Source organism: Muntiacus reevesi, chromosome 9, assembly GCF_963930625.1.
Source record: "Muntiacus reevesi chromosome 9, mMunRee1.1, whole genome shotgun sequence".
Taxonomy (NCBI): domain Eukaryota; kingdom Metazoa; phylum Chordata; class Mammalia; order Artiodactyla; family Cervidae; genus Muntiacus; species Muntiacus reevesi.
Genome location: NC_089257.1, coordinates 4,111,161 through 4,135,891, shown reverse-complemented (window position 1 = coordinate 4,135,891; position 24,731 = coordinate 4,111,161). Strand labels below are relative to the sequence as shown.

Sequence of the window (24,731 nt, the reverse complement as noted above, 5' to 3'; positions counted from 1 at the left end):
AGCCTGCCCCACAATACCCATACTTTTACATACTACATCACAATCTAAAATCACCTGTGAATATGCAAAATGTGAATTATAAATCTCACCATGTGTCAGTCTCTTGAAAATTCTCGTAATGGTAATATGCTTCTCTCTATGGCGAAAAACCCATTCAATAGCTGGTCAAAATGTGAATATAAAATTTCTAAGTCTTACTTCTACATCTAAGAAAGAGAGATATTGCAATTCTGGTAAATGAGGTAAAGAATTTTCCCTACTGATTCTCAAACACTGTCTTCATGGTCTCAATGAAAACATAAAGAAGCAAAAGTTTCCTCCTTGACCTGTAAGTGGAATTTAAAGAGGTTTCCCTGAGAGGTCATGAACCTTAGAATTGGATCTCAGCTCCCCTCAGGGTATGGAAATTTCCCATCATTACAGTTTTCCAGGACACAGTTATTTATGGTTTGACTTGCTCAAGTGTTTGTAAAAATTTTATGACCCCAATCAGTTAGCTTGGGTTTTTTTTTTTTTTTGTTTTTTGTTTTTTTTGGCTTCTCCTGGGCTGCTTCTATTTGTAGATGCTTTCAATTGCCTTCATATTCAGAAAGAGAAAACTGTATAAATTAGGACAAAACATAGTCCCTTTACAGAGTGCAATGAAATGTGTGTTCATTTGCTAAATGCAAAAGATGACTTCTGGGATAAGGCACAGCATCAATCCAGAAAGGCACGTGCTGTGTGGGGACTAGAGCAACAGTCATGCTTAATAAAGAGTGACAATTTTGTGTGTGAATGCTTTTCATGCAAAAATCTATACATTAATCCAAATTCCGCTTTTCTTCTCTCAGTACTTGATCTCGATATGCCATAATTTTAAAATTAATTAAAAGTACAATTTCCAGATCTTAAAGAAATCTTTCTCTTCTAATTTTTTTTTTTTTTTTTAAGAGCAAGATTGACTCTTTACTCTGATAGACTGTAGCATTGCAATTGAAGCTGGAGGGAAAACCGGGGCTTAGCTCATGAGGTCCCTGCAGAGAGTCTATACCAATGATGTGCTCCTCTTGTATTCTACCTATTTTTAATGCTTAGTCACACTCCTCAGAAAGAAGCACTGTTGAAGTGATTCATCAGAAAGGTAAATATTCGTAATTGCCTAGACTTGCACATGGTGTTAAGGGACAAGTGCTATTATATTTTCAATGAAATTTTAGATGCTTTTCCTGACATGGAATAGCCATCTGACATGGGCCAATCACACTTCTAGAGGGGATATTTTAAAATTACTACTCAACAGCAAGACTCCAACAATTAATCCTGGAATCCTGGTTCCTACTTCAAAGCACGTGTAGCATCTTTTACTTTATTCAAGTCCTGATTTACTTAATCCTTTATTATTTGCTTCAGCTAGAGGAAGTGAGTGGGATAAGAAATAATATTGTGATAATGGGATGGGGCAGATAATGTAACAGGTATGTTATAGAAATAGGGTAAATTCAGAAAAACCTGACAAATCAGAAAAGAGAGAAGGACATGAGGGGATGATGTAGAGGGGAGTTAGTGACAATATGGCTCTTCCAGAATTTATCCAGTAGTCCATGCTTCCTGTCAGATTAAAATTCCATCCTGCAAATTAATTAATTAAATTATAGCATTTATATGAAATCTACAAACATAGAGGACTCAAGTCTGGACCGTTTATTCTGTTCTTTAAGATTCATTATTCATGGGAATATAGCAAAAAAATTTACAAGCTAGAGCCTTGTGGTATGTTCTCAGTTCAGTTCAGTTCAGTTGCTCAGTCGTGTCTGACTCTTTGAGACCCCATGAACCACAGCACGCCAGGCCTCCCTGTCCATCTCCAACTCCTGAAGTTTACCCAAACTCATATTCATTGAGTTGGTGATGCCATCCAACCATCTCATCCTCTATCATCCCCTTCTCCTCCTGCCCTCAATCTTTCCTAGCATCAGGATCTTTCCCAATGAGTCAGCTCTTCGCACAAGGTAGCCAAAATATTGGAGTTTCAGCTTCAACATCAGTCCTTCCAATGAACACTCAGGATTGATTTCCCTTAGGATGGATTCGTTGGATCTCCTTGCAGTCCAAGGAACTCTCAAGAGTCTTCTCCAACACCACAGTTCAAAAGCATCAATTCTTTTGCACTCAGCTTTCTATATAGTCCAACTTTAACATGCATACATGACCACTGGAAAAACCATAGCCTTGACAAGATGGACCTTTGTGGACAAAGTAGTGTCTCTGCTTTTTAATATGCTGTCTAGGTTGGTCATAACTTTCCTTCCAAGGAGTAAGTGTATTTTAATTTCACGACTGCAATCACCATCTGCAGTGATTTTGGAGCCCAGAAAAATAAAGTCAGCCATTGTTTCCACTGTTTCCCCATCGATCTGCCATAAAAGTGATGGGAGTGGATGCCATGATCTTAGTTTTCTGAACGTTGAGCTTTAAGCCAACTTTTTCACTTTCCTCTTTCACTTTATCAAAAGGCTCTTTAGTTCTTCTTCACTTTCTGCCATAAGGGTGGTGTCATCTGCACATCTGAGGTCATTGATATTTCTCCTGGCAATCTTGATTCTAGCTTGTGCTTCTTCCTTTCCAGCGTTTCTCATGATGTACTCTGCATATAAGTAAAACAAGCAGGGTGACAATATACAGCCTTGACATACTCCTTTTCCTATATTGAACCAGTCTGTTGTTCCATGTCCAGTTCTAACTGTTGCTTCCTGACCAGCATACAGATTTCTCAAGAGGCAGATCAGATGGTCTGGTATTCCCGTCTCTTGAAGAATTTTCCACAGTTTATTGTGATTCACACAGTCAAAGCTTTGGCATAGTCAGTCAATAGAGCAGAAATAGATGTTTTTCTGGAACTCTCTTGCTTTTCCAGCAGATGTTGGCAATTTTATCTCTGGTTCCTCTGCCTTTTCTAAAACCAGCTTGACTATCTGGATGTTCACCGTTCACATATTGCTGAAGCCTTGCTTGGAGAATTTTGAGCATTACTTTGCTAGTGTGTGAGATGAGCAATTGTGCAGTAGTTTGAGCATTCTTTGGCATTGCCTTTCTTTGGGATTGGAATGAAAACTGACCTTTTCCAGTGCTGTGGCCACTATTGAATTTTTCAAATTTGCTGACATATTGAGTGCAGCACTTTCACAACATCATCTTTTAGGATTTGAAATAGCTCAACTGGAATTCCATAACCTCCACTAGTTTTGTTCGTAGTTATACTTCCTAAGGCCCACTTGACTTCACATTCCAGAATCAACTCCCTTATGATTATACAGTGGAAGTGAGAAATAGATTTAAGGGATTAGATCTGATAGACAGAGTGCCCGATGAACTATGGACGGAGGTTCATGACATTGTACAGGAGGCAGGGATCAAGACCATCCCCAAGAAAAAGAGATGCAAAAAAGCAAAATCGCTGTCTGAGGAGGCCTTACAAATAGCTGTGAAAAGAAGAAAAGTGAAAAGCAAAGGAGGGTAGGAAAGATATACCCATTTGAATGCAGAGCTCCAAAGAAGAGCAAGGAGAGATAAGAAAGCCTTCCTCAGTGATCAATGCAAAGAAATAGAGGAAAACAATAGAAGGGGAAAGACCAGAGATCTATTCAAGAAAATTAAAGATACTAAGGGAACATTTCATGCAAAGATGGACTCAATAAAGGACAGAAATGGTATCGACCTAACAGAAGCAGAAGATATTAAGAAGAGGTGGCAAAAATACACAGAAGAATTGTACAAAAAAGATCTTCACAACCCAGATAATCACAATGGTGTGATCACTCACCCAGATCCAGACATCCTGGAATGTGGTGTGTTCTAACAACTAGTAAATCTAGTTTCCTATTCTTCTCTTTTTTTCTTCTGTCACCAAACTTATTTAAAGACAAGCACACATGAATACAATTTTAGAACTGTTATATCAATTTCCATGAAAATATGCTTTGTCATTGGGGTCAGTTTAAGAAATCTCTTAGTCATTCAGGTGGAAATACCATGGAAGAATTTGGATTTCCAGGTCTCAACCTCAAAGAATCATTTCTCAAAGAAAGTGTGCCAAGAAAGATGGGATGAAACACTGCTGATGGATTCTGTAAGATGAGAAGTGAGTGATGACAGTTACGTGGAATAACATAGAGGGCACTGGTGACCCAGGAAAGAGAAGTTTAACTGAAGTGTGGCTGAAAAAGTTTAAACAGAACAGAAGGAGAGAAAGGGGAGACAAGTGTTAAAGAATCTCTTGTGTTTTGTAAGAAAGAAGAGAGAATGAAATGAAAGAGTAGTTGATAAAGAAAAAGGAATCAATGGGAAATTTTACTTTAAAGTTGAAGGGTATAACAGATTTGCTTTGCTGAAGTAAAATGATCAAATAAAAAGTAAAATGTAGATAAAATAGATATAGAAGCTATTTTTAGACCAATGCCCTCAGCAAACAAGAAAGAAATAAGGTCTAGTGTACAATAAAGAGGTTGATTGCTTTGCATAGGAGCATAGATAATGAATGCATTTTTAAGAGTAGGTAAGAAGGTAGCAAATATCTAAATGGGTGCTGGACAATTGGTAGATATAGTTGCAAGAATCTAAAGAAGTTCCCTTCAGATAGCTTACATTTTCAGAATGAAATAGGAAGTAAGCTTATTTAATGTCTCCAAATAAGTTGGATGTTTGCAGTAGTTTTTTGTGTTTTTTTAGGCCAATATTCTTCCTTCAAATTAAAATGTTATCTTATTACTACTTTGTAATGTCTTTGTATCATAAATAGTGTTGAAATTTTCTATTCTGATACACAGATTAGATTATTTACAATCAATTATCTACAGTGAGTTTCTTTTAAAAAGCAGCAAGACCAAGATATGTTTCAAAATAAGAGCATTAAAGAACCAAACAAAAAAGGTGAGCAGTGAGCTGAAAAGTAATATGTTTTATGAATAAAGCTACTTCATGTGAAGAAACTAGGGAGCCCTACAGAAGAGAGAAGAGATTTGTGGAATCTAATTGCAGATAATAACTTCAGCATGAATGGTCAGAATGGCCTTACCTTTGTAGTAGAAAATGTAAATTCTGAACCTACTCTGATGCTAGAGAATTGCCAAAAATATTATTTAGCTTTAGGGATCTCATTATGAACCTTCTAATTCTCATAATTAAAATAGTAAAAGTGATCATCAGAAAGTTCTCACAGAGATCAACATTTACACACTGTCAGGACTGCAAGGAGATCCAACCAGTCCACTTAAAGGAGATCAGTCCTGGGTGTTCATTGGAAGGACTGATGCTGAAGCTGAAACTCCAATACTTTGGCCACCTGATGCGAAGAGTTGACTCGTTTGAAAAGACCCTGATGCTGGGAAAGATTGAGGCAGGAGGAGAAGGGGACTACAGAGGATGAGATGATTGGATGGCATCACCGACTCAATGGACGTGGGTTTGGGTGAACTCCAGGAGTTGGTGATGGACAGGGAGGCCTGGCGTGCCGCGGTCCATGGGGTCGCAAAGAGTCAGACACAACTGAGCCACTGAACTGAAACTGAGCACTTTCTTCTTCTTCTTTGACATGAGGCAAGGAAAATAATTATTAGGTGAATCCAGATGTTCAACTTTAAGATATTGTAGGCAGCCAGTAAACATTATGCTCTGTTATGACGTAGCAAAAATCAAATGGACGCTCCCTGCCAGGTCAAATGCATGTGTTTCAAGTTGCTTCAGTCATGGCCTACTCTTTACGACCCTATGGAGCCCACCAGGCTCCTCTAATCATGGGATTTTCCAGGCAAGAATACTGGAGTAGGTCCCCACGCCTTCCACCAGGGGATCTTCCTGACCCTGGGATTGAACTAGCGTTTCTTATGTCTCCTGCATTGACAGGCATGTTCTTTACCACTAGCATCATCTGGGAAGCCTATGTGCAAAGATGTTTGATGCCAAATTGCTGAGTCATCCATAAACACATGGAGGGTTTTATTTTTAATTATTATTCTAGTCAAAATTATTCTGATGCCCATAATTCTTTTTGAACTTATAAGTGAAAAACCAACAGATTTCTTGATCAAAAGAAATTTGTTTAATTTTCACATCTTGCATTGCATCAGAAGAAACCTGTGTAATTTTCACATCTCACCTTGCACCACATTCCCTCCTGTCCACTGATTATCCTGACCTTCTTCTATTCAAGCTGGCTTCTCCCTTATAAGTTTTTCACAAACTTTTCAGGAGTCCCTTGAAATGCTCTTCTCACGGATGTGTTTAAGGATGATTCTATCTCATCATTTAGGTCTCAGTTTAGAAGTAACCTCTCAGAAAAGCCCCACTGTCCACCTAACTAAAGTTGTCTGGTACATAGGCACCATTCCATTACAGTTTCTGACAATCTGTTAACACTTCATGACTTTGTTTTCATTTCTATATATTGTCTCCTGCACTAGAATGCATTCCCCAAGGTAAAAGAGAAGCATCACCTTATTCATGACAGGCGTCCCTGATCGGACACCTTGTACAATGTAACCAAATATTCTTCAGTAAATAAATGAACCTCAAAGTTTTTGAAAATAGCTGATGATAACTAACATGAAATATCTACTGTACACATGTTTTGTGTATAAAATTAAATACTGGCTTAAGTATTGTCTTTGCTTTAAATACTATGACTGATATTGTAACTATTTCTATCATATATACTATGTATTTTTAAAGCTAAGAAAACTATAACAGAATGCTAATTTAGTCTAAGACATTAGATTTCCCATATGCTAGGTAAGGGAGACTTTTAAAAAGATATCAGTGTCTCTCTGCTGCTGCTGCTAAGTCACTTCAGTCATGTCAAACTCTCTGCAACCCCACAGATGGCAGACCACCAGGCTCCCCCGTCCCTGGGATTCTCCAGGCAAGAACACTGGAGTAGGCTGCCATTTCCTTCTCCAATGCATGAAAGTGAAAAGCGAAAGTGAAGTCACTCAGTCGTGTACGACTCTTCACGACCCCATGGATTGCAGCCCACCAGGCTCCTCCGTCCATGGGATTTTCCAGGCAAGAGTACTCTCTAGTGACAGACAAAGCAAGATATGGAGGAAAAGAAATGTCATTTGGATTTTAAAATCCAGCTCTATGATGTAACAGCAAGAAAAATTTTCCCACAGTTAAAGAAAAATTTAAACCTTTACAGAGTTACTTTTTTTTCATAAAGGCCATAGCTACAGACACTAGATTCTGAAGTATCTTGACTTCCAGTGTGAGTGATTCTTATTCTGCTTCTCTAAAGGAGAAATAACAGCAGCAGAGAATTTTGGCAGTGCTGTATTCCTTATTAAATAGTAAAGTACTAAGTACAGTGCTAATCTGAAATTGTGTTTGTTTCCAAAAGTTTCCAGAAAAGACACTTGGGAATGCAAACCAGATAATTCTAACTCCTATATTATATATATACATACACACACACACACACACACACACACATATACACCTCTACTTTTCAGTATTAATTTGTAATATTAAAAAAACAAGTTACTTTTAAACATATTCATTCAAAGATATTTATTAAGCACCTACTAGCTTACTGACAGTGTTCTATCCATAGCATGAAGCAATAAACATAATCCTTGACCTTACAAAGATTACAAATTTGTTCGAAGGAAAAGATAAAATAAAAGCCAAGAAATATACATGTTTTGATGTTGTTCTCTCAAAACATCCCACCCTCACCTTCTCCCATAGAGTCCAAAAGTCTGTTCTGTACATCTGTGTCTCTTTTTCTGCTTTGCATATAGGATTATCATTACCAACTTTCTAAATTCCATATATATGTGTCAGTATATGACAAGACCCACTGCGGTATTGTAAAGTGATTAGCCTCCAACTAATAAAAATAAATGAAAAAAAAATAATAAAAAAAGCTATTAAAAAAAGCCAAGAAATAATTTTTAAAGTATAGTTTGTGACTTTGATACTAAGGATATAATCAGCTGAAGAGTTAAAGAGTAACCTAGAAGAATGGCTAGAAAAAGCCATCAGGGAAAACTTGTCTAAGGAAGTGAGAGTTCATCTAAAAGAAGGGGAAAAAATGAGATAGAGACAGAGAAGAAAAACTCTGGGAAAGAGAATTTCAGGAGTAAGCAGAGTAAAAAAAGCAAAAGCCCCAAACCAGAAAAGACTTGAATTACTCAAAAGGCAGGATAAAAAAATAGAGAGAAAGAGAAAGTGTCCAGAGCTTTGTGAGAACGGGAATGGAGCCCAAAATGCACTGGAGAGGTGGGGAATAACAGGATTACAGGATCTTCACCTGATTTGCATGATTAAATGATGTCAGTGACTGCTGTATCCTCAATAGATTGGAATGAATGGGAAGGTAAAGGCACCCTGTATGCAGGTGAGGAAGCAAAAGTTAGAACTGGACATGGAACAACAGACTGGTTCCAAATAGAGAAAGGAGTACATCAAGGCTCTATATTGTCACCGTGCTTATTTAACTTATATGCAGAGTACATCATGAGAAACGCTGGGCTGGATGAAGCACAAGCTGGAATCAAGATTGCCGGGAGAAATATAAATAACCTCAGATATGCAGATGACACCACCCTTATGGCAGAAAGTGAAGAAAAACTAAAGAGCCTCTTGATGAAAGTGAAAGAGGAGAGTGAAAAAGTTGGCTTAAAGCTCAACATTCAGAAAACTAAGATCATGTCATCCGGTCCCATCAGTTCATGGCAAATAGTTGGGGAAACAGTGGAAACAGTGGCTGACTTTATTTTGTTGGGCTCAAAAATCACTGCAGATGGTGATTGCAGTCATGAAATTAAAAGACACTTACTCCTTGGAAGGAAAGTTATGACCAACCTAGACAGCATATTAAAAAGCAGATACATTACTTTGCCAACAAAGGTCCGTCTAGTCAAGGCTACGGTTTTTCCAGTGGTCATGTATGCATATGAGAGTTGGGCTATAAAGAAAGATGAGCGCAAAGGAATTGATGCTCTTGAACTGTGGTGTTGGAGAACTGTGGTATTGGAGAACTCCTTGAACTGCAAGGAGATCCAACCAGTCCATCCTAAAGGACATCAGTCCTGGGTGTTCATTGGAAGGATCGATGTTGAAGGTGAAATTCCAATACTTTGGCCATCTCATGCAGAGAGCTGACTCATTTGAAAAGACCCTGATGGTGGGAAAGACTGAGGGCAGGAGGAAAAGGGGACAACAGAGGATGAAATGGTTGGATGGCATCACCAACTCGATGGACATGATTTTGAGTAAATTCCGGAAGTTGGAGATGGACAGGGAGGCCTGGCATGCTGTGATTCATGGGGTCTCAAAGAGTCAGACACGACTGAGCAACTGAACTGAACTGAAAGGCACGTTGTCCTTGTAAGAAAGAACTGCTCTTGGCATGAGAGCTAATGACCACACAAGGCCCTTGTTTCATCCACAGTTTCCTCATGGCGCTTTTCACCTCCATGTTCCTCAAGGTGTAGATCAGGGGATTTAACATGGGTGCAACGATGGTGAAGGACACAGCCATTGCCTTGTCTATGGGGTAAGTGACCACAGGCCTCACGTACAAGAAAATACAAGGCATGAAGAGCATGAAGACCACCATGAGGTGGGAGCCACAGGTGGAGAGGGCTTTACGCCGCCCTTCAGAACTGCAGGACTTCAGGGAGCAGAGAATGACCACATAAGAGGTGACGAGGATGAAGAAGATGGTGAGACACATCACTCCACTGTTGAGGATGACCAAGAGGCCCAGGGTGCGGGTGTCCATGCAGGCCAGTTTCAGCAACGGAAACAAATCACACATGAAATGATCAATGACGTTGGGACCGCAGAAGGGAATTTGATACATGAAGAGAAGCTGCACAGTTGCATGGATAAATGCCCCCACCCATGACCCTCCCAGTAGTAGGCAGCACACAGGAGGCCTCATGATGGTCTTGTAGTGAAGAGGCTTACAGATGGCCACGTAACGGTCATAGGCCATCACAGTGAGAAGGATGATGCCCACTCCACCAAAGAAGTGCTCAGCGAAGAGCTGGGCCATGCAGGCTTTGCGCGAGATGGCGGTGCTCTCAGAGAGGGAGTCCACGATCAACTTGGGGGCAACGACGGAAGAGTAGGTGACATCCATGACAGACAAGGAGGTAAGGAAAAAATACATGGGTGACCTCAGACTCTGACTTGTGACCACAGTTACCGCAGTGAGAAGGTTCCCCAAAACGGTGGACACGTACATGATTAGAAACGCAGCAGAGAGTATTTTCCGCAGCTCTGGGTTCTTTGCAATGCCCAAAAGAATGAATTCCGTCACATTGTTGGGGTTCCCCATTTACTGTGGGCTGATGTAAGCTTATCTCTCTAAGCTGGAAAATCTACAAAGGAGTATTATTCTAAGTTAGTAACTATTACAAATTTGGGATTTTTACTTTTTGGACTCTCTCTCACACCGTCTTGACTTACCTTTTCCTTCAGCCATCAGTACAGCAGCTAGCTGCCAACAGTCGTATCCTGATAACACCTTGATCCCTGTCATTACCCCTGTAAAACCTCTAACCAGTGTATCTCTTGCTTTTCTGACACTTGCTGTTTGAGACAATTAGAAGATCCTGGTTCATCACCCTGGGATGTAAACCATGTGGCAATATGGAGAATTAGTATACCTTTAGGAAAGCCTAGGTCGCCAGTCGATAGGAGCCAGTGGATAGATGGTAACCAGCCTAACGCAATCTAGGATTCAGTTTTGCTCCTCCCCTGTTTCACTCTCCCCTCTTCACTACCTTTGTTCTCTTTTCCAGAATGAACTACCTACACACAAGTCCTCTCAGCTGCTGCCTTTTAGGACTCTCAAGCCAGGAAGCTGAGCTTAATGTATCACTGGGCATACCTAGTAATCTCAGAACATTTTATTTCATCTCATTTGTTTCATATTCTTATTGATCACTAGAATGCTCTAGTTGAAGAGCCTGCAAAACAGGTAGGTCATATCCCAAGTCCTCTCCACTTATTAAGAACTATACCCCAATAATTTCTATATCATAACAATCCAGAGAGGCAAATGTATGCTTCCTGTGCTTATCTTATTCAATAATTCTACAGTAAAATTCAATAATTAATTCAATGATGAGACTACAATGAAGAATAAATTTTTATTATAACTATAGTCTGATCCTGAAACCATGATTTATAACCTTTAACTAACCTCTTGAGATTCTAATTATTTTGCAAAAATGCTGATTAAAAAAAACAAAAGCTTAAATCTCTTTCTTTGCTCTAGGAAGACCCAGATTCAACTTGGCCTGCCTCATCCCAGCAGACAAGCCTGAGTCAACATAAATCCTTTCTTCCATTTTTTTTTCTTGTAAAGGGGTACACCAAGATAAAGCCAAAGATTCTAATGAGTAATAAAAACATTAACAAAGCAACTAATCTGTTTTGCACTCACTATGTGATGACAGGTGATCGGTCTGCTATTTGCATTATTACATTTATTTTCATATCACTTGGGACAGGGTACTGTCACAGATCTCATCTTGAGGATGAGGCAACAGAGGCTTAGACACATTGAGTATCTCAGTTAAAAAGAGTGAAAATTACAAATCCGTGTCATCTCATTTTTAAAACACAGGTTCTTAGTCTTTGCCTTATCCCACTAAAGAAGTGAATGGTGGCCTCCACTGGCTAAACACATTTGTTAACACAGTTGGATGATGAGATGTTAAGAGAAGTGCTTCATTAGCCAAGGTCTCTTTGCTAGGGATACTTAAGCAGAGGCTGTCTTAGTGGACCTCTGTTAGAGATGATTGCTTTAAATGGGGAAATGGGGATGCAAGCTACACAGTTTCTGAGACTCCCGTAAACACCTAAGACCCACTCTTAGGATTATTGCTCTTGCTAAACAAAATTATACAACTTCCAGGACACTCTTTGCAAATATACAGTGTAGATTAACTTCAATCTTGCTCATATCCAGCCTAAGAACTTCAAAAAATTTTAATAGAACAAATGAAGTGTAAAGGACATGTTCTTGGAAATCAGGATAACTTGGTTTTATTCCAGGTTGTCCCTCTCACTCCTAGGTTGTGTTGCTACATTGCTCACTATTCTGGGCCTCAGTTTTCTTGTCTAGAGAATGAGGAGGCTATGGCAGCTTATTAGAGAACTGGGGTTCAAAGGAGCCAGCATAGAGACTCTGTTCCTTTCAAACACAGCAGCTCAGCTCTTATCTACATAAATGTTTACACTTCCAAGTAATATTTCATCTGAACTATCTCATGACTTCAAATATTTTAAAACAAAGTACACTGTACTAGATAACAATGCCCCTTCTATTTTAATATCTATTGACTACTAGTCTGCATCTCAACTTCCCTTGCCAAAGAAGTCGAGCTCATCTTTTTCTGTGACTCCCTCCCACTGCCATCAAGCCCATCTCTGTCAGAACACATCTGAGTGTGATTTGTACAGTGGGAAAGTCCATGAGGTCAAGAATGAGCAACTTAATTACCCACTGCAATCAGGCCACTTACTGACTAGCTAACCTTTACATCCTGTGAAAATAAAACAGTGCCACAGCAGTTAAAGTCATTAAGTGTCAAGGAGTTATTAATTGAGGGTACTGTGCTAAAATCTTTATGATTTTATTTTTTAATTCTCACAGAAACCATATGGAAAAAGACCTAGCATTATCCTGATTTTCCAAAGCAGTGAATAAGACTTAGACAATGTATATAACTTGCTCAAAGCCTCTTGATGCCTTTGTGATTAAGTTGATAGCTCAGGTCACTGACCACAGCTCCTCCACAAATTTTACACCCTGTCTCACAACACTGTCATGAAAATCAAAGGAAGCAACAGACATGAGAATGTTTGGAGACCTCTGTCCAAGGAGTCATCATGGTTATCTTCCATTCCTATAAGCTCCTGGCCTCCCCTTTCTACACTCATGTCATCTGTTAAACAAACCCATTACTCTCAGCTTTCAGTCTCACATCATCTCCCAAATCTCCTTCACCTGTTATTCTGGATATATGTTATATGCATCTGTATAGCTTGCATATCAGAAGTAATTCAGGTATCTCCTTAGTTAGCTAAGAAAATTAACGTTTATGAAATAAATTTAAAAATGACGTGGATGCTTAGCGATAGCTAATTTAATCTCTTTCTATCAAATTTTGAATGCTGCTCCCTGTACACTCTGAGTGTGTTAGTCACTCAGTCATGTCCGACTCTTTGCGATTCCACGGACTGTAGCCCACCTTGCTCCTCTGTGCATGGGATTCTCTAGGCAAGAATACTGAGTGGGTAGCCATTCCCTTTCAGACCCAGGGATCAAGTCTGTGTCTCCTGCATTGCAGCCAGACTCTTTGCTGTCTGAGCCATCAGGGAAAGTTTGTTGTCAGCCCCTAAGTTGTGTCCACTTCTTTGTGACCACACAGACTGCAGCACACCAGGCCTCCCTGTCCTTCACCAACTCCCAGAACTTGCTCGAACTCATGCCCATCGAGTCATTGATGCCATCCAACCATCTCATCCTCTGTCATCCCCTTCTTTTCCTGCCCTCAACCTTTCCCAGCATCAGAATCTTTACTAAGGAGTCAGTTCTTCCCATCAGGTGGCCAAAGTATTGGAGCTTCAACTTCAGCATCAGTCCTTCCAATGAGTATTCAGGACTAACTTCCTTTAGGATGGACCGGTTGGATCTCCTTGCTGTCCAAGGGACTCTAGAGAGTCTTTTCCAACACCACAATTTAAAAGCATTGATTCTTTGGTGCTCAGCTTTCTTCCTGGTCCAACTCTCACACCCATACATGACTACTGGAAAAACCATACCTTTGGTTACATGTATATTTGTTGTCAAAGGGAGGTGTCTGCTTTTTAATACACTACCTAGGTTTTTCATAGCTTTCCTTCCAAGGAGTCATTTAATTAAAGTTAGATATATTCATGAAATTGAATTTATCTTAAGAAAACTGTATTCAATTAGGGCACAAGCAAACCAGTGACAGTCTCTACCTCCAGGATTGACAGGGCCATTGTCAGAGCTTGGCTGTTCTTCCTCTGACAATCAGGCTCAAATTTCCAATCTATCACCGTTCTTTTTTTTTTTTTTTTAATCATTTTTATGCTTTATCAAAACCAAGTGCTGAACCATACCTTGGGCTTCTCAATCAGTGTTAAATTGCTGCCATCAAATCCTCTTTGCAATGCTATACCTTTCCAGTGTTCCTTGAAATACCATTGCACAAAAGACAGTCCATACAAGGAAGTGAAGAATTTTGTTTCTTCAATTGCCTAATTATTACCTAAACTGTACATATTTCTCATTTATAGCACATCTGATGGTGTGAGAGGTACAAGGCAGGGACTTCTCCATAAGAGGGAGACAGAATTAGCACTCCTGAAACAATGCATGTGCAAAAGGTAAAACATCGGGATGCTCTTCAGACTTCAAAAAAGATGAAATCAGCTAGTCCTTGACATCAGATTTTAGACAACTCTAAATTTATGAATTTGTAATTTTGAAATTGAGTAAGAAGAGCAACAGCATGATCAAGATATGAAGAAAATAAAGTGAAAATATGGGGTGCATCGTCAAAATATATGGACTTTGACATCAGAAAACCTGGATTTCATTATGGATCTTCCAGGGGTATAATTAACTAAAAGTTACTTATTCTCTCTAAATCTCAGTTGCTTTTATCAGAGTTATTATATTAAACAAATTAAGTTTTTAGTATTACAGTTTATATTTTAACATTCAATGTAATAAAAAAGTGGTTTAGTTACTCAGTGTCCAACTATTTGTGACCCCATGGACTGTAGCCTGCCAGGCTCCTCTGTCCATGAAACTTTCCAGGCAAGAATGCTGGAGTGGATTGCCATTTCCTTCTCCATATTAAAAAAAATATATGATTAAAGTGTGAACTTAAATTGTAGCTTAAATATTTTAAAATATTGCAATGCCCTGGTATATGTTGTATGTCTCATGAAAGTCACATACACTCCTTTTAATCCCATATATGAGTTACTTTGAGTAGAGGCATTTAGCCATACTAGAGTCCATTGGGAATAAGTTATGAGTTATGAGCTAAGATGCTTCAGTCATCTCTGACTCTGCACATTCTTACCACTAGCACCAGGTGAGAAGCACAAGTAAGAGCTATAATCTTAAAGAAATCTACGCAAATTCATGATTTTTCACATTACAGTTTGTTCTTTCTTCTGAGCTCTATAATAAGTCAGATAACCTCTCTGTGCCTCAGTTCTATTCCCTGTAAAAATGCAAAGTAACGTTACCTACCTGAAAGGCTTGTTGCAATGATTGTAATAATACATTAATAATAACTTTATAAATGTAGAGAACTTAGATAAGTACCCCTGTTTCTTTCCCCAGAATGAGTAGAATTCTACAGACAGAAAGCCATTTTAGAACAGACCACCTGCCTTTGGGTGAGGCGTTTATCAATACACATGTGTCTCTGTGTGCAGAGTTGCCTCAGTCATGCCCGGCTCTTTGCAACCCCATGGAACACAGCCTGCTGGGCGGCACGGTCTGTGGGATTCTCCAGGCAAGAATACTGGAGGAGGTTGCCATGTCCTCCTCCAGGGGATCTGCCCAACCCAGGGATCAAACCTGCATCTCTTAGGTCTCCTTCAATGGCAGGCCGATTCTTTACAACTAACAACCCCTGGGTCTATTATATACCAAATTTGCTAAAAGGGTATCAGCTTAATTACTCCTGAACACCTAGTAAGGTCTAAGTTTCTGAATTGACTTTAAAGGAAACCTTCAAAAGCAACTGTTTCCTAAAACACTCTTCTAGCCAAAAGTAGAATATTTCAAATTAAAATAATTTATTTTCATAAATTATAAAAGCAAGACATGCCCCACGAGAAATAGTTTATATCGATAGATTGATAGAAAGATTAAAGTCAGAAACCCTCTCCCAACCATAAGCACTCACTCATTTGATCCTCTATTAACAGCTTAGTAAATGCTCTTAAAATATGCATTTGTATTTGGTATATATACCATCATTGAGGGATTTCCCTGAGAGCTCAGTTGGTAAAGAATCCGCCTGCAATGCAGGAGGCTTGTGTTCAATCCCTGAGTTGGGAAGATCCCCTGGAGAAGGGAAAGGCTACCCTCTCCAGTATTCTGGCCTGGAAAATTCCATGGACTGTATAGTCCATGGGGTCACAAAGAGTCAGACACGACTGAGCGACTTTCACTGATTCACTCACCATCACTGATGCTTTTATTCTATATGAAAATACACAAAATATAATAATGCACTTGAAATCCTAATTACACTTTGTGTGAGCATTATCTGTCAATATTGATGAATTTTCCTTGATTTTAATTTGTACTTATTATTCCATTTCATTGTTACAATATAATTCCTTTAGTCCATTTTTTCTTGAAATTTATTTTAGTTTTACTATTTTGACTTACACATAGGTACACAAAGAACATCATTTACAGACATCTTCACTTATTTCTGTTGGAGAAATCTGTCATCACCAAGACAAAATACATGCATATGTTTATATTTGACAGATTCTGTAACACTGACCTCAAAATCCTGAAGTATCTTTTATTCCCCAAAATAGTGTATTAAAAACTAATTTTCCTCACAGCTTTGCTATCACTAAATATTAAGAACCTTGAATATATTAAAAATAATGAAGTGAAAAATCATCTTATTTTAGTTTGAATTTGCTAAATCATTCAGTCTTAGAATCTCATTGGTGACATAAACAGCAAATTTTAGTCTCCAGAGTTAAAGCTGGGCTGCGTGCCTGTGAGCTCATTTGCTCAATCATGTTCAACTCTTTTGCAACCCCGTGGACTGTAACCCACCAGGCTCCTCTATCCATTGAATTTTCCAGGCAAGAATACTGTAGTGGGTTACCATTTCCTCCTGCAGGGGATCTTCCTAACCCAGGAACTGAACCCATGTCTCCTGAATTGGCAAGCCAACTCTTTACCACTGAGCCACTAGGGATGCCCAAATTAAAGCAATATAATATCTATGTAGAGATATTATAATATCTGTGTAGAGATACATGATCTGTGCATGCTAAGTCGCGTTAGTCATGCCCGACTCTTTGTGACCCTGTGGACTGTAGCCAGCCGGCTCCTCAGTCTGTGGGATTCTCCAGGCAAGAATACTGGGGTGGGTTGCCATGCCCTCCTCCAGGGGATCTTCCCGACCCAGGGATAGAAGCTGTGTCTCCTGCAGCTCCTGCATTCCAGGCGGATTTTTTTACCACAGAGCCACCATCTATACACATATCCAAATCAAACTAATAATAAATTATTTAGTATATTCTATATATCAGACATTTTGAAAATACTTAATACATGTTTTCTCACTTAGTCCTCACATCTAAGTATGAGGAGACACATTCTATGACTGAGATAAAGCCGAATGATTAATTTGCTTAAGGGTATACAGTCAGTAATTAAGAAAGCCTTGATATGAACCCAAGAAGCCAAATCTAACTTGATATGTGTTTCTTGTGTCTGAATTTCTCATGGAGCTTAATGATTTATTCCATAAAATCTTGGATAACAGGAAGTGATAGCAAGGTATTTAGGGAGAGCCTCTGGGTCATCGTTTTTAAGGAGCAACCGTGTCCTGTGTTTCTTAGAAGACTCATGCCCTAAGCACAGGCATCAACAGACTGTCTCTAATGAAGGGCATTAAGAGGATTATTTCTGTCCCTAAGTCTTCGCAATGCACCTGCTTTCCTTGAAAGAGGAATAGACATGCAATTATATACAGCAGCACGATTTTGGATAGAAATTAGTATATCATTGTAGATACAAAAATTAATGCTTTCTTGAAATGACTCCAGAGGCAGGGGCCTTCAACCCTGAACAACCGTTTGCTTCACCCTCAGGACCAATGCAGACACCATCCTTATAGGCAGAGCTCCTAGAAATAAATGCCTGTGTTTTAACATATATATATGCAAATTTAACATGCATTATTTTTATATATATAAATTTAATATATGTATGAAATAACTAGAATCAATAATTTATCAAAACAGAAAGAAAAAATACTAAATAAGGTCTCTATCAAAGGTGACTAATAGAAAAAGAAAGGCAGCTGGAACAAGAGGAACACAGAGCTATATCTATGTGTATACACACATACGTTGCTTGTATGATACACATGCACACAGAATGTTGCTTGAAAGAAGGAAACTCAGTCTGTCTACAACTCTCCTATGTGTACCAGCTACCCCCATTCCTGCCTTTTCTAAGACAAGCCGCTGACATGTAAACACACAATTTATTTGCTAATCTCATGAACTGGATAGAGGCCAAAAAGTAGACACTTAAGTTCTGGTAATTTGCCCAAAGAAAGAGTTTAAAGTAAATTAAGCTAAAAATTGTTTATAACTCAAGAATTTTCAACCTGAGGCTAAAATTTGCTTATACAGACAAAACAGGTTGACAACTGACATTTAAATAAAATTGTGTGTGTATATGATTCAGTAATTTCAGTGACCTCAAAACAGTAATTCAAATTATTAAGACCATGTTTAATACTCAAAAAAATTGTTAAAATCACCTCCAAAACTCAATTTCATGTCATCTCTCCAATTACCTGATGATCTCTGTAACTAGAAGGCAGAGAGTGTGTGAGTAATTTTCTAAGATCATGTCAGAGTAATCAAAAGTCTGGCTCCATCCAGGATATACTTACATGAACTTTTCTCTACAAAAGGTCTAGAAATCATGATGTATTATAGTTGCAACTTAGAAAATTCAAGTATGGAATGAAGGAAATCAGGATCACCCTGGAAGCAAATCATCCAGTCAGTCAATGGGAGGTAATTTTGATAGGACCAGAGTTTCTAATGATTTTGAAAAACACATTTAAAACATATCTAAATGTCCAAGGATTTATATAGGAAACAGCCTCTGTGGATAGGAGCAAAATTCAAACATGAACTTTTTCTTAAAAAGGCAGCCAGATATAAACAGTTTGCAAAATCATTCATGGAACTGCCTACCATTTAGCTACATTTGAGTTTAATTGGTAAACAGTTTTCAATGCATATCTTAGAAAAAACATCATTACTAAGACGTTTTCCTTTGGGTAATAGACTTGGGTTAAAGAGGACAGAGTGTTATTTTCAAATGACACAGGATTTCAAAAAGTGTAGACTTGCATCAATTCAACTGCACCCCTTTGAGGCTGTGTCTCCACTGCCTGAGACACTAATCACCATACCAGTGAACTCGCATCCACTCCTGCAATGACCCACATCTCCCAGGAGAGGACCCTCACTGGAGCGAGGCCAAACATGCTCCACAAACACACAACCGTCACGGCGGGTGATAACTATTGAGCTATTTGTTTAACTAAGTTCTCTTCTTCAGTAGAAGAAAAACCACACAATGGTTCATCTGCCTGATAATAGAGATGAAGAAAAGTCAGTAGGACTTATTCTTGATCACCTCACTAGCTCCGGGGCTGAATTTTTCCATCACCTGATATGGAGTTCTCTGTATCTTTTTTTTTTTTAATTTTTTTATTTTAATTGGAGGCTAATTACTTTAGAATATTGTGGTGGTTTTTGCCATGCATCGACATGAATCAGCCATGGGTGTACATGTGTTCCCCATCCTGAACCCCCCTCCCACCTCCCTCATCCCATCCCTCAGGGCCATCCCAGTGCACCAGCCCCGAGCGCCCTGTCTCATGCGTTGAACCTGGACTGGCGATCTATTTCTCATGTGGTAATATACATGTTTCAATGCTATTCTCTCAGAACATCCCACCCTCGCCCTCTCCCACAGAGTCCAAAAGACTGTTCTATACATCTGTGTCTCTTTTGCTGCCTCACATACAGGGTCATCATTACCATCTTTCTAAATTCCATTTATACGTGTTAGTATACTGTATTGGTGTTTTTCTCTGTATCTTTTAAGACTGTCATTAAAATAGTATCACATCTAACTGCCATTATAAAGCATTTAAAAATGCTCCTCGGCAAGAAAAAGGAAAGGCTAAATTCTTTCACATTCCTTAAAAATTGGTATTCTCAAAGAGCATGTTTAAAATTTAAAAATATTTGGGGGCTAGGGCCATTATTCTTTTTCTACCATTAATAATTAAAAAATCAGTATCCTACATCTGCAACATACTTCACAGACTATAACTGGCCCAATAAACATACTTGACCGCACTCTCAGAAGTCTCCAGAGAAGCAAGAGTCTCAGATTTACTGAGGGTCAGGAGATGGGCCAACCTCTGCTTGGATTAACTTTCCTGGCATTCTAAAAGTACTCCATGCGCTCATCTAACAACATAGACATGAGTTAGGGCTACTTGACCTTCCCGGATGGCTCAGACGGTAAAGAATCTGCCTGCAACGCAGGAGACCCGTGTTCCATCCCTGGATTGGGAAGATGCCCTGGAGGATGGCATGGCAACCCACTCCGGTATTGCTGTCTGGAATCCCCACGGACAGAGGAGCCTGGCGGGCGGCAGCCCACGGGGTCGCAAAGGGTCGGGCACGACAGAGCGACCAGGCAGAGCCAGCGCAGGGCAACTTAGCACGGTTCTTTTCCAGTACTGCCGCCCCAAAGGGCATTTTGTTGGATGTTTCGTTTCCTTAATCGCTTCCTCTTCTGAAATAGGAATGCCACAAATTTGCTACCTCTTTATGTGATGTATGTATGTCTGTGCATTATATGCAAAAACAGTAAAAAAAAGTTCATCCCCCAAGAAACCATTTTTTACTTACTTGGGAAAGGTATTACACTCATTTCAAATGCATGTTTTTAAATAACTTGCTTATTTTTGAAAATGGAAGGAGGATAGTATGGTTATTTAAACTCTGAGTAAACTGAAATTTTAGCTGTGCTTCAAACAACTACACAAATCTATATCCAATTTTTCTCTCCTACACCACCCTCTGATAAAATATTCTTCATATTACCCATTACTAACAACATTTTATTTTTTACTTCTTCACTTGCTTATTACTTACCTACTCACCACCGGAATTAGTTCCACACAAATACAACCCTATTTGTATTATTCAATGTCGTAGACCTAATCCCACAGCTTTTCTTTTTCATTGTAGACACCGACCCATATTTTTTGAATGAACTAAATGTCTGATTTCCTAAACTGACTTGGCCATGAAGCCATTTCTCCAGTGAAGACGGTGACCTTGTGGGATAACAGTGGGGAAGGCCCTAGAGAAACGACACCGATTAGCTCCTCAAGGCGCCGCCCTCAGGCCCGAGCCCAGGATCAGTCTCCTCAATGATTCAGCTGTTTTTTTTCATCCAAATGCCTTTCACCCAAGTGCCACTTTCTTTGAAATTCAACCACTGAATTTCATTTCTTGAGCCCATTATGTTTCGCTTTTCATGATGCCCATGGAGGGTAATATATCTTCAAAGATGAGATCATCAGGTGGCCTCTCTCCAACAAAAGTGGAATCAGGAAAGTGCAGTCACCCGAGGAATGAAGGTCAAGGGAGAGCTGAGAGAGGGCAGCGTCCCCGCCCCACAAAGGGGGCAACGTCTCAGTGGCAGTATCCACAATGTGGCAAGTGATCACATCTGTGTTTTGATATTTTCACATTATGACAACAAGGACCACTGTTGTCAGCAGAGAAGAGAGGAAGGAAACAAAGTCTAAAAACTTAATGTGTGGCTTACCTTCATTGAGTCATATCTTTTTCTATGAAATGCAGTAAAGTCCTTAATTACACTTGTTGCCTAAATTATTTAAAGAAACTACCCAAAAGTATGCCTTGTAGTTGTGTTAGTTGCTCAGTCCTGTCCAAGTCCATGGACTGCGGCCCACCAGCCTCCTATGTCCATGGGATTTCCGAGGCATGAATATTGGAATGTGTTGCCATTCCCTTCTCCAGGGGATGGTCCTGACCTAGTGATCAAACCTGCATCTCTTGTGTAAGTGGTGCTGGTCTTCATGCACATGGTTTATTAATTTTACTCAAAAACAGTTAGTCTTATTATTAAGGTAAATCTTAAATTTATGTTTAAATATAAATTAAAATTGTTACTGCTAATTAATTCAAATTTTAAAAGCTCAGCCATGACTTCAGATGCAATACAGCAAGTACTTCAATGTTATCACACTGCAGAGGGAGAGTCTTCTTCAGTTACTGGTTATTAAAAAACAAAATTCACTTTAATAGTCACGTTTCTATTCTAGCATGTTGGTATGAAAGCTTCAAGCTCTAACTCAAGCCTTTTCGCTAGACTGTATATAGACAGATAGTTTCACTATATTTGATTGGTTTCATCAGAAAAACAAGAAGAGGAAGGGAGAGAAAAGCCTTGTAGCCTGCCTTCAACAATAGAGAACTCACTTTCCTCATTTAATGCCTAATAATTTCACCAAAGTCCAGATTAAAATAATGTATCCTTATATAAAGATCCACACATTTGTGTCAGTAATTTTAAGGAAACATACTTGCATGCTTATGTGTTTTATTTTTAAAAAATTGGAAATAATCAGGTAGCTGTTAGTCTTCAAGAGACATTCTTGATGATGAGTATGAAAGGGCATCTTAATTTACCTTAAATTTATTCACAAGCCAGCAAGTCTCCAAGTGAGAATGCCAGATGGTCTTATATTTCCATCTTCAGCTCTGAAATCTTCTAAGTTTTCTGTTGACAATTTTTAATATACACCTCATTAAACATCTCACCCCTCCAGCAAGCCCTTCATATAGCCCCTAAAGCCCAACCATTGGCCTCAGATTTCCTCTTCAGATTCTCCCTTTAGTCTTAGAGTAGAAGCAATATTTATTCAAGAGTTTCCCTATTCTTATCCCTGGATTATGCTCAGCTAATCTCTAACTGTCACAAGAAAAAATGAACCACATATTATTTAAGTCTACACCCGTGAAATGCTTAATTATCATTATCAATTGTAAATGATCATTTTAACAGCTTGAGGGGCATCCAGGGTGGACCGGTTAGATCCCTGGGTTGAGAAGATCCCCTGGAGGAGGGCAAGGCAACCCAGTCCAGTATTCTTCCCTGGTGAATCCTAAGGACAGAGGAGCCTGGCAGGTTACAGTCCTTTGGGTCACTGAAGACCAACATTAGTACTCAATCTCACTAATGGAAAGAGATGGAAGAAGATTTTTGCTTTTCTAAGAAAGAAACAAATTTGTTACCATACTAACATTGGCCTTTTGTAAAAGTGAGTTGGCATAGCTCACTATGCCAAAGTGGAAAAAAAAAAAGAGAGAGAGAAAAAAATTGTAATGTTGAAATACATTGCTACATGTGAGAAGAGACTGCAACCAATTTAACACTATCTTCTTGAAGGACGTGGGCTTTCCTTATAGCTCAGTTGGTAAAGAATCTATCTGCAATGCAGGAGACACCTGTTCAATTCCTGGGTCAGGAAGATCCCCTGGAGAAAGGATAGGCTACCCACTCCAGTATTCTTGGGCTTCCCTTGTGGCTCAGTTGGTAAAGAATCTGCCTGCAATGCAGGAGACCTGGGTTTGATCCCTGAGTTGGGAAGATCCCCTGGAGATGGGAAAGGCTACCCACTCCAGTATTTTGGCCTGGAAAATTCCATGGACAATCCATGGGGTCACAAAGAGTCAGACATGACTAAGCAACAAAGTAAATCATTAATACTGCAAATATTTTCTTCATCTACATACCTAAACATACCACAGACAGCAATGTTTCATTTGAAAGAAAGTAAGACTGAGTTTGAAAGACCTGAATTGGAAATTGATTGCTGAAACTTTTTTTTCCATTTATTTTTATTCGTTGGAGGCTAGTTACTTTCCAATATTGTAGTGGTTTTTGCCATACATTGACATGAATCAGCCATGAATCTTTTGAAAGGACTGGATTCCAGTGTAATAGTTCCTGACATACTAACGAGGGAAACACATGTGATGTGAGGCAAGTGAATCTCTCTTGGCTTCGATTTGCTCTCTGTAAAATGGGGATAATAAAAATGAAACTACCAGCTTAGGACATGGGTGAATCAACTGAGGTGAATGTGTCTGATGGATAATAAAATGATCATGTGATGTAAACACATTTATTAGATTTACGGAGCAATATCTTTACAACCTAAACATATACCTCTTATTGAAATTTAATAAAAAGTGTTTACCACCCCCCCATACAGAAAAAGATCTTCACAACCCAGATAACCACGATGGCGTGAACACTCAACTAGAGCAAGTCATCCTGGAACTGAAGCCAAGTGGGCCTTAGGAAGCAGCAGTGCCAACAAAGCTAGTGGGGGTGATGGAATTACAGTTGAGCTATTTCAAATCCTAAAAGATGATGCTGTGAAAGTGTTGCACTCAATATACCAGCAAATTTGGAAAACTCAACATTGGCCACAGGACTGGAAAAGTTAGTTTTCATTTCCAATCCCTAAGAAAGGCAATACCAAAGAGTGCTCAAACTACCGCACAATTCCACTCATCTCACACGCTAATAAAGTAATGCTCAAAATTCTCCAAGCCAAGCTTCAGCAATATGTGAACCGTGAACTTCCAGATGGTCAAGGTGGTTTATAAAAGGCAGAGGAACCAGAGATAAAATTGCCAACATCTTCTGGATCATCAAAAAAGCAAGAGAGTTCCAGAAAACATCTATTTCTGCTTTATTGACTATACCAAAGCCTTCGACTGTGTGGATCACAATAAACTGTGGAAAATTCTGAAAGAGATGGGAA

General features: G+C 39.1%; 1 protein-coding gene across 1 annotated transcript; it reads right to left on the bottom strand.

Annotated features, from left to right (window-relative positions):
• Window positions 1–9,310: 9,310 nt before the first annotated feature.
• On the bottom strand, window positions 9,311–10,324 carry LOC136175315 (olfactory receptor 4C6-like). The gene has a single exon (XM_065945649.1). It carries the CDS (start codon window positions 10,322–10,324, stop codon window positions 9,311–9,313), a length of 1,014 nt encoding a protein of 337 aa, XP_065801721.1.
• Between the last annotated feature and the right edge of the window lie 14,407 nt (window positions 10,325–24,731).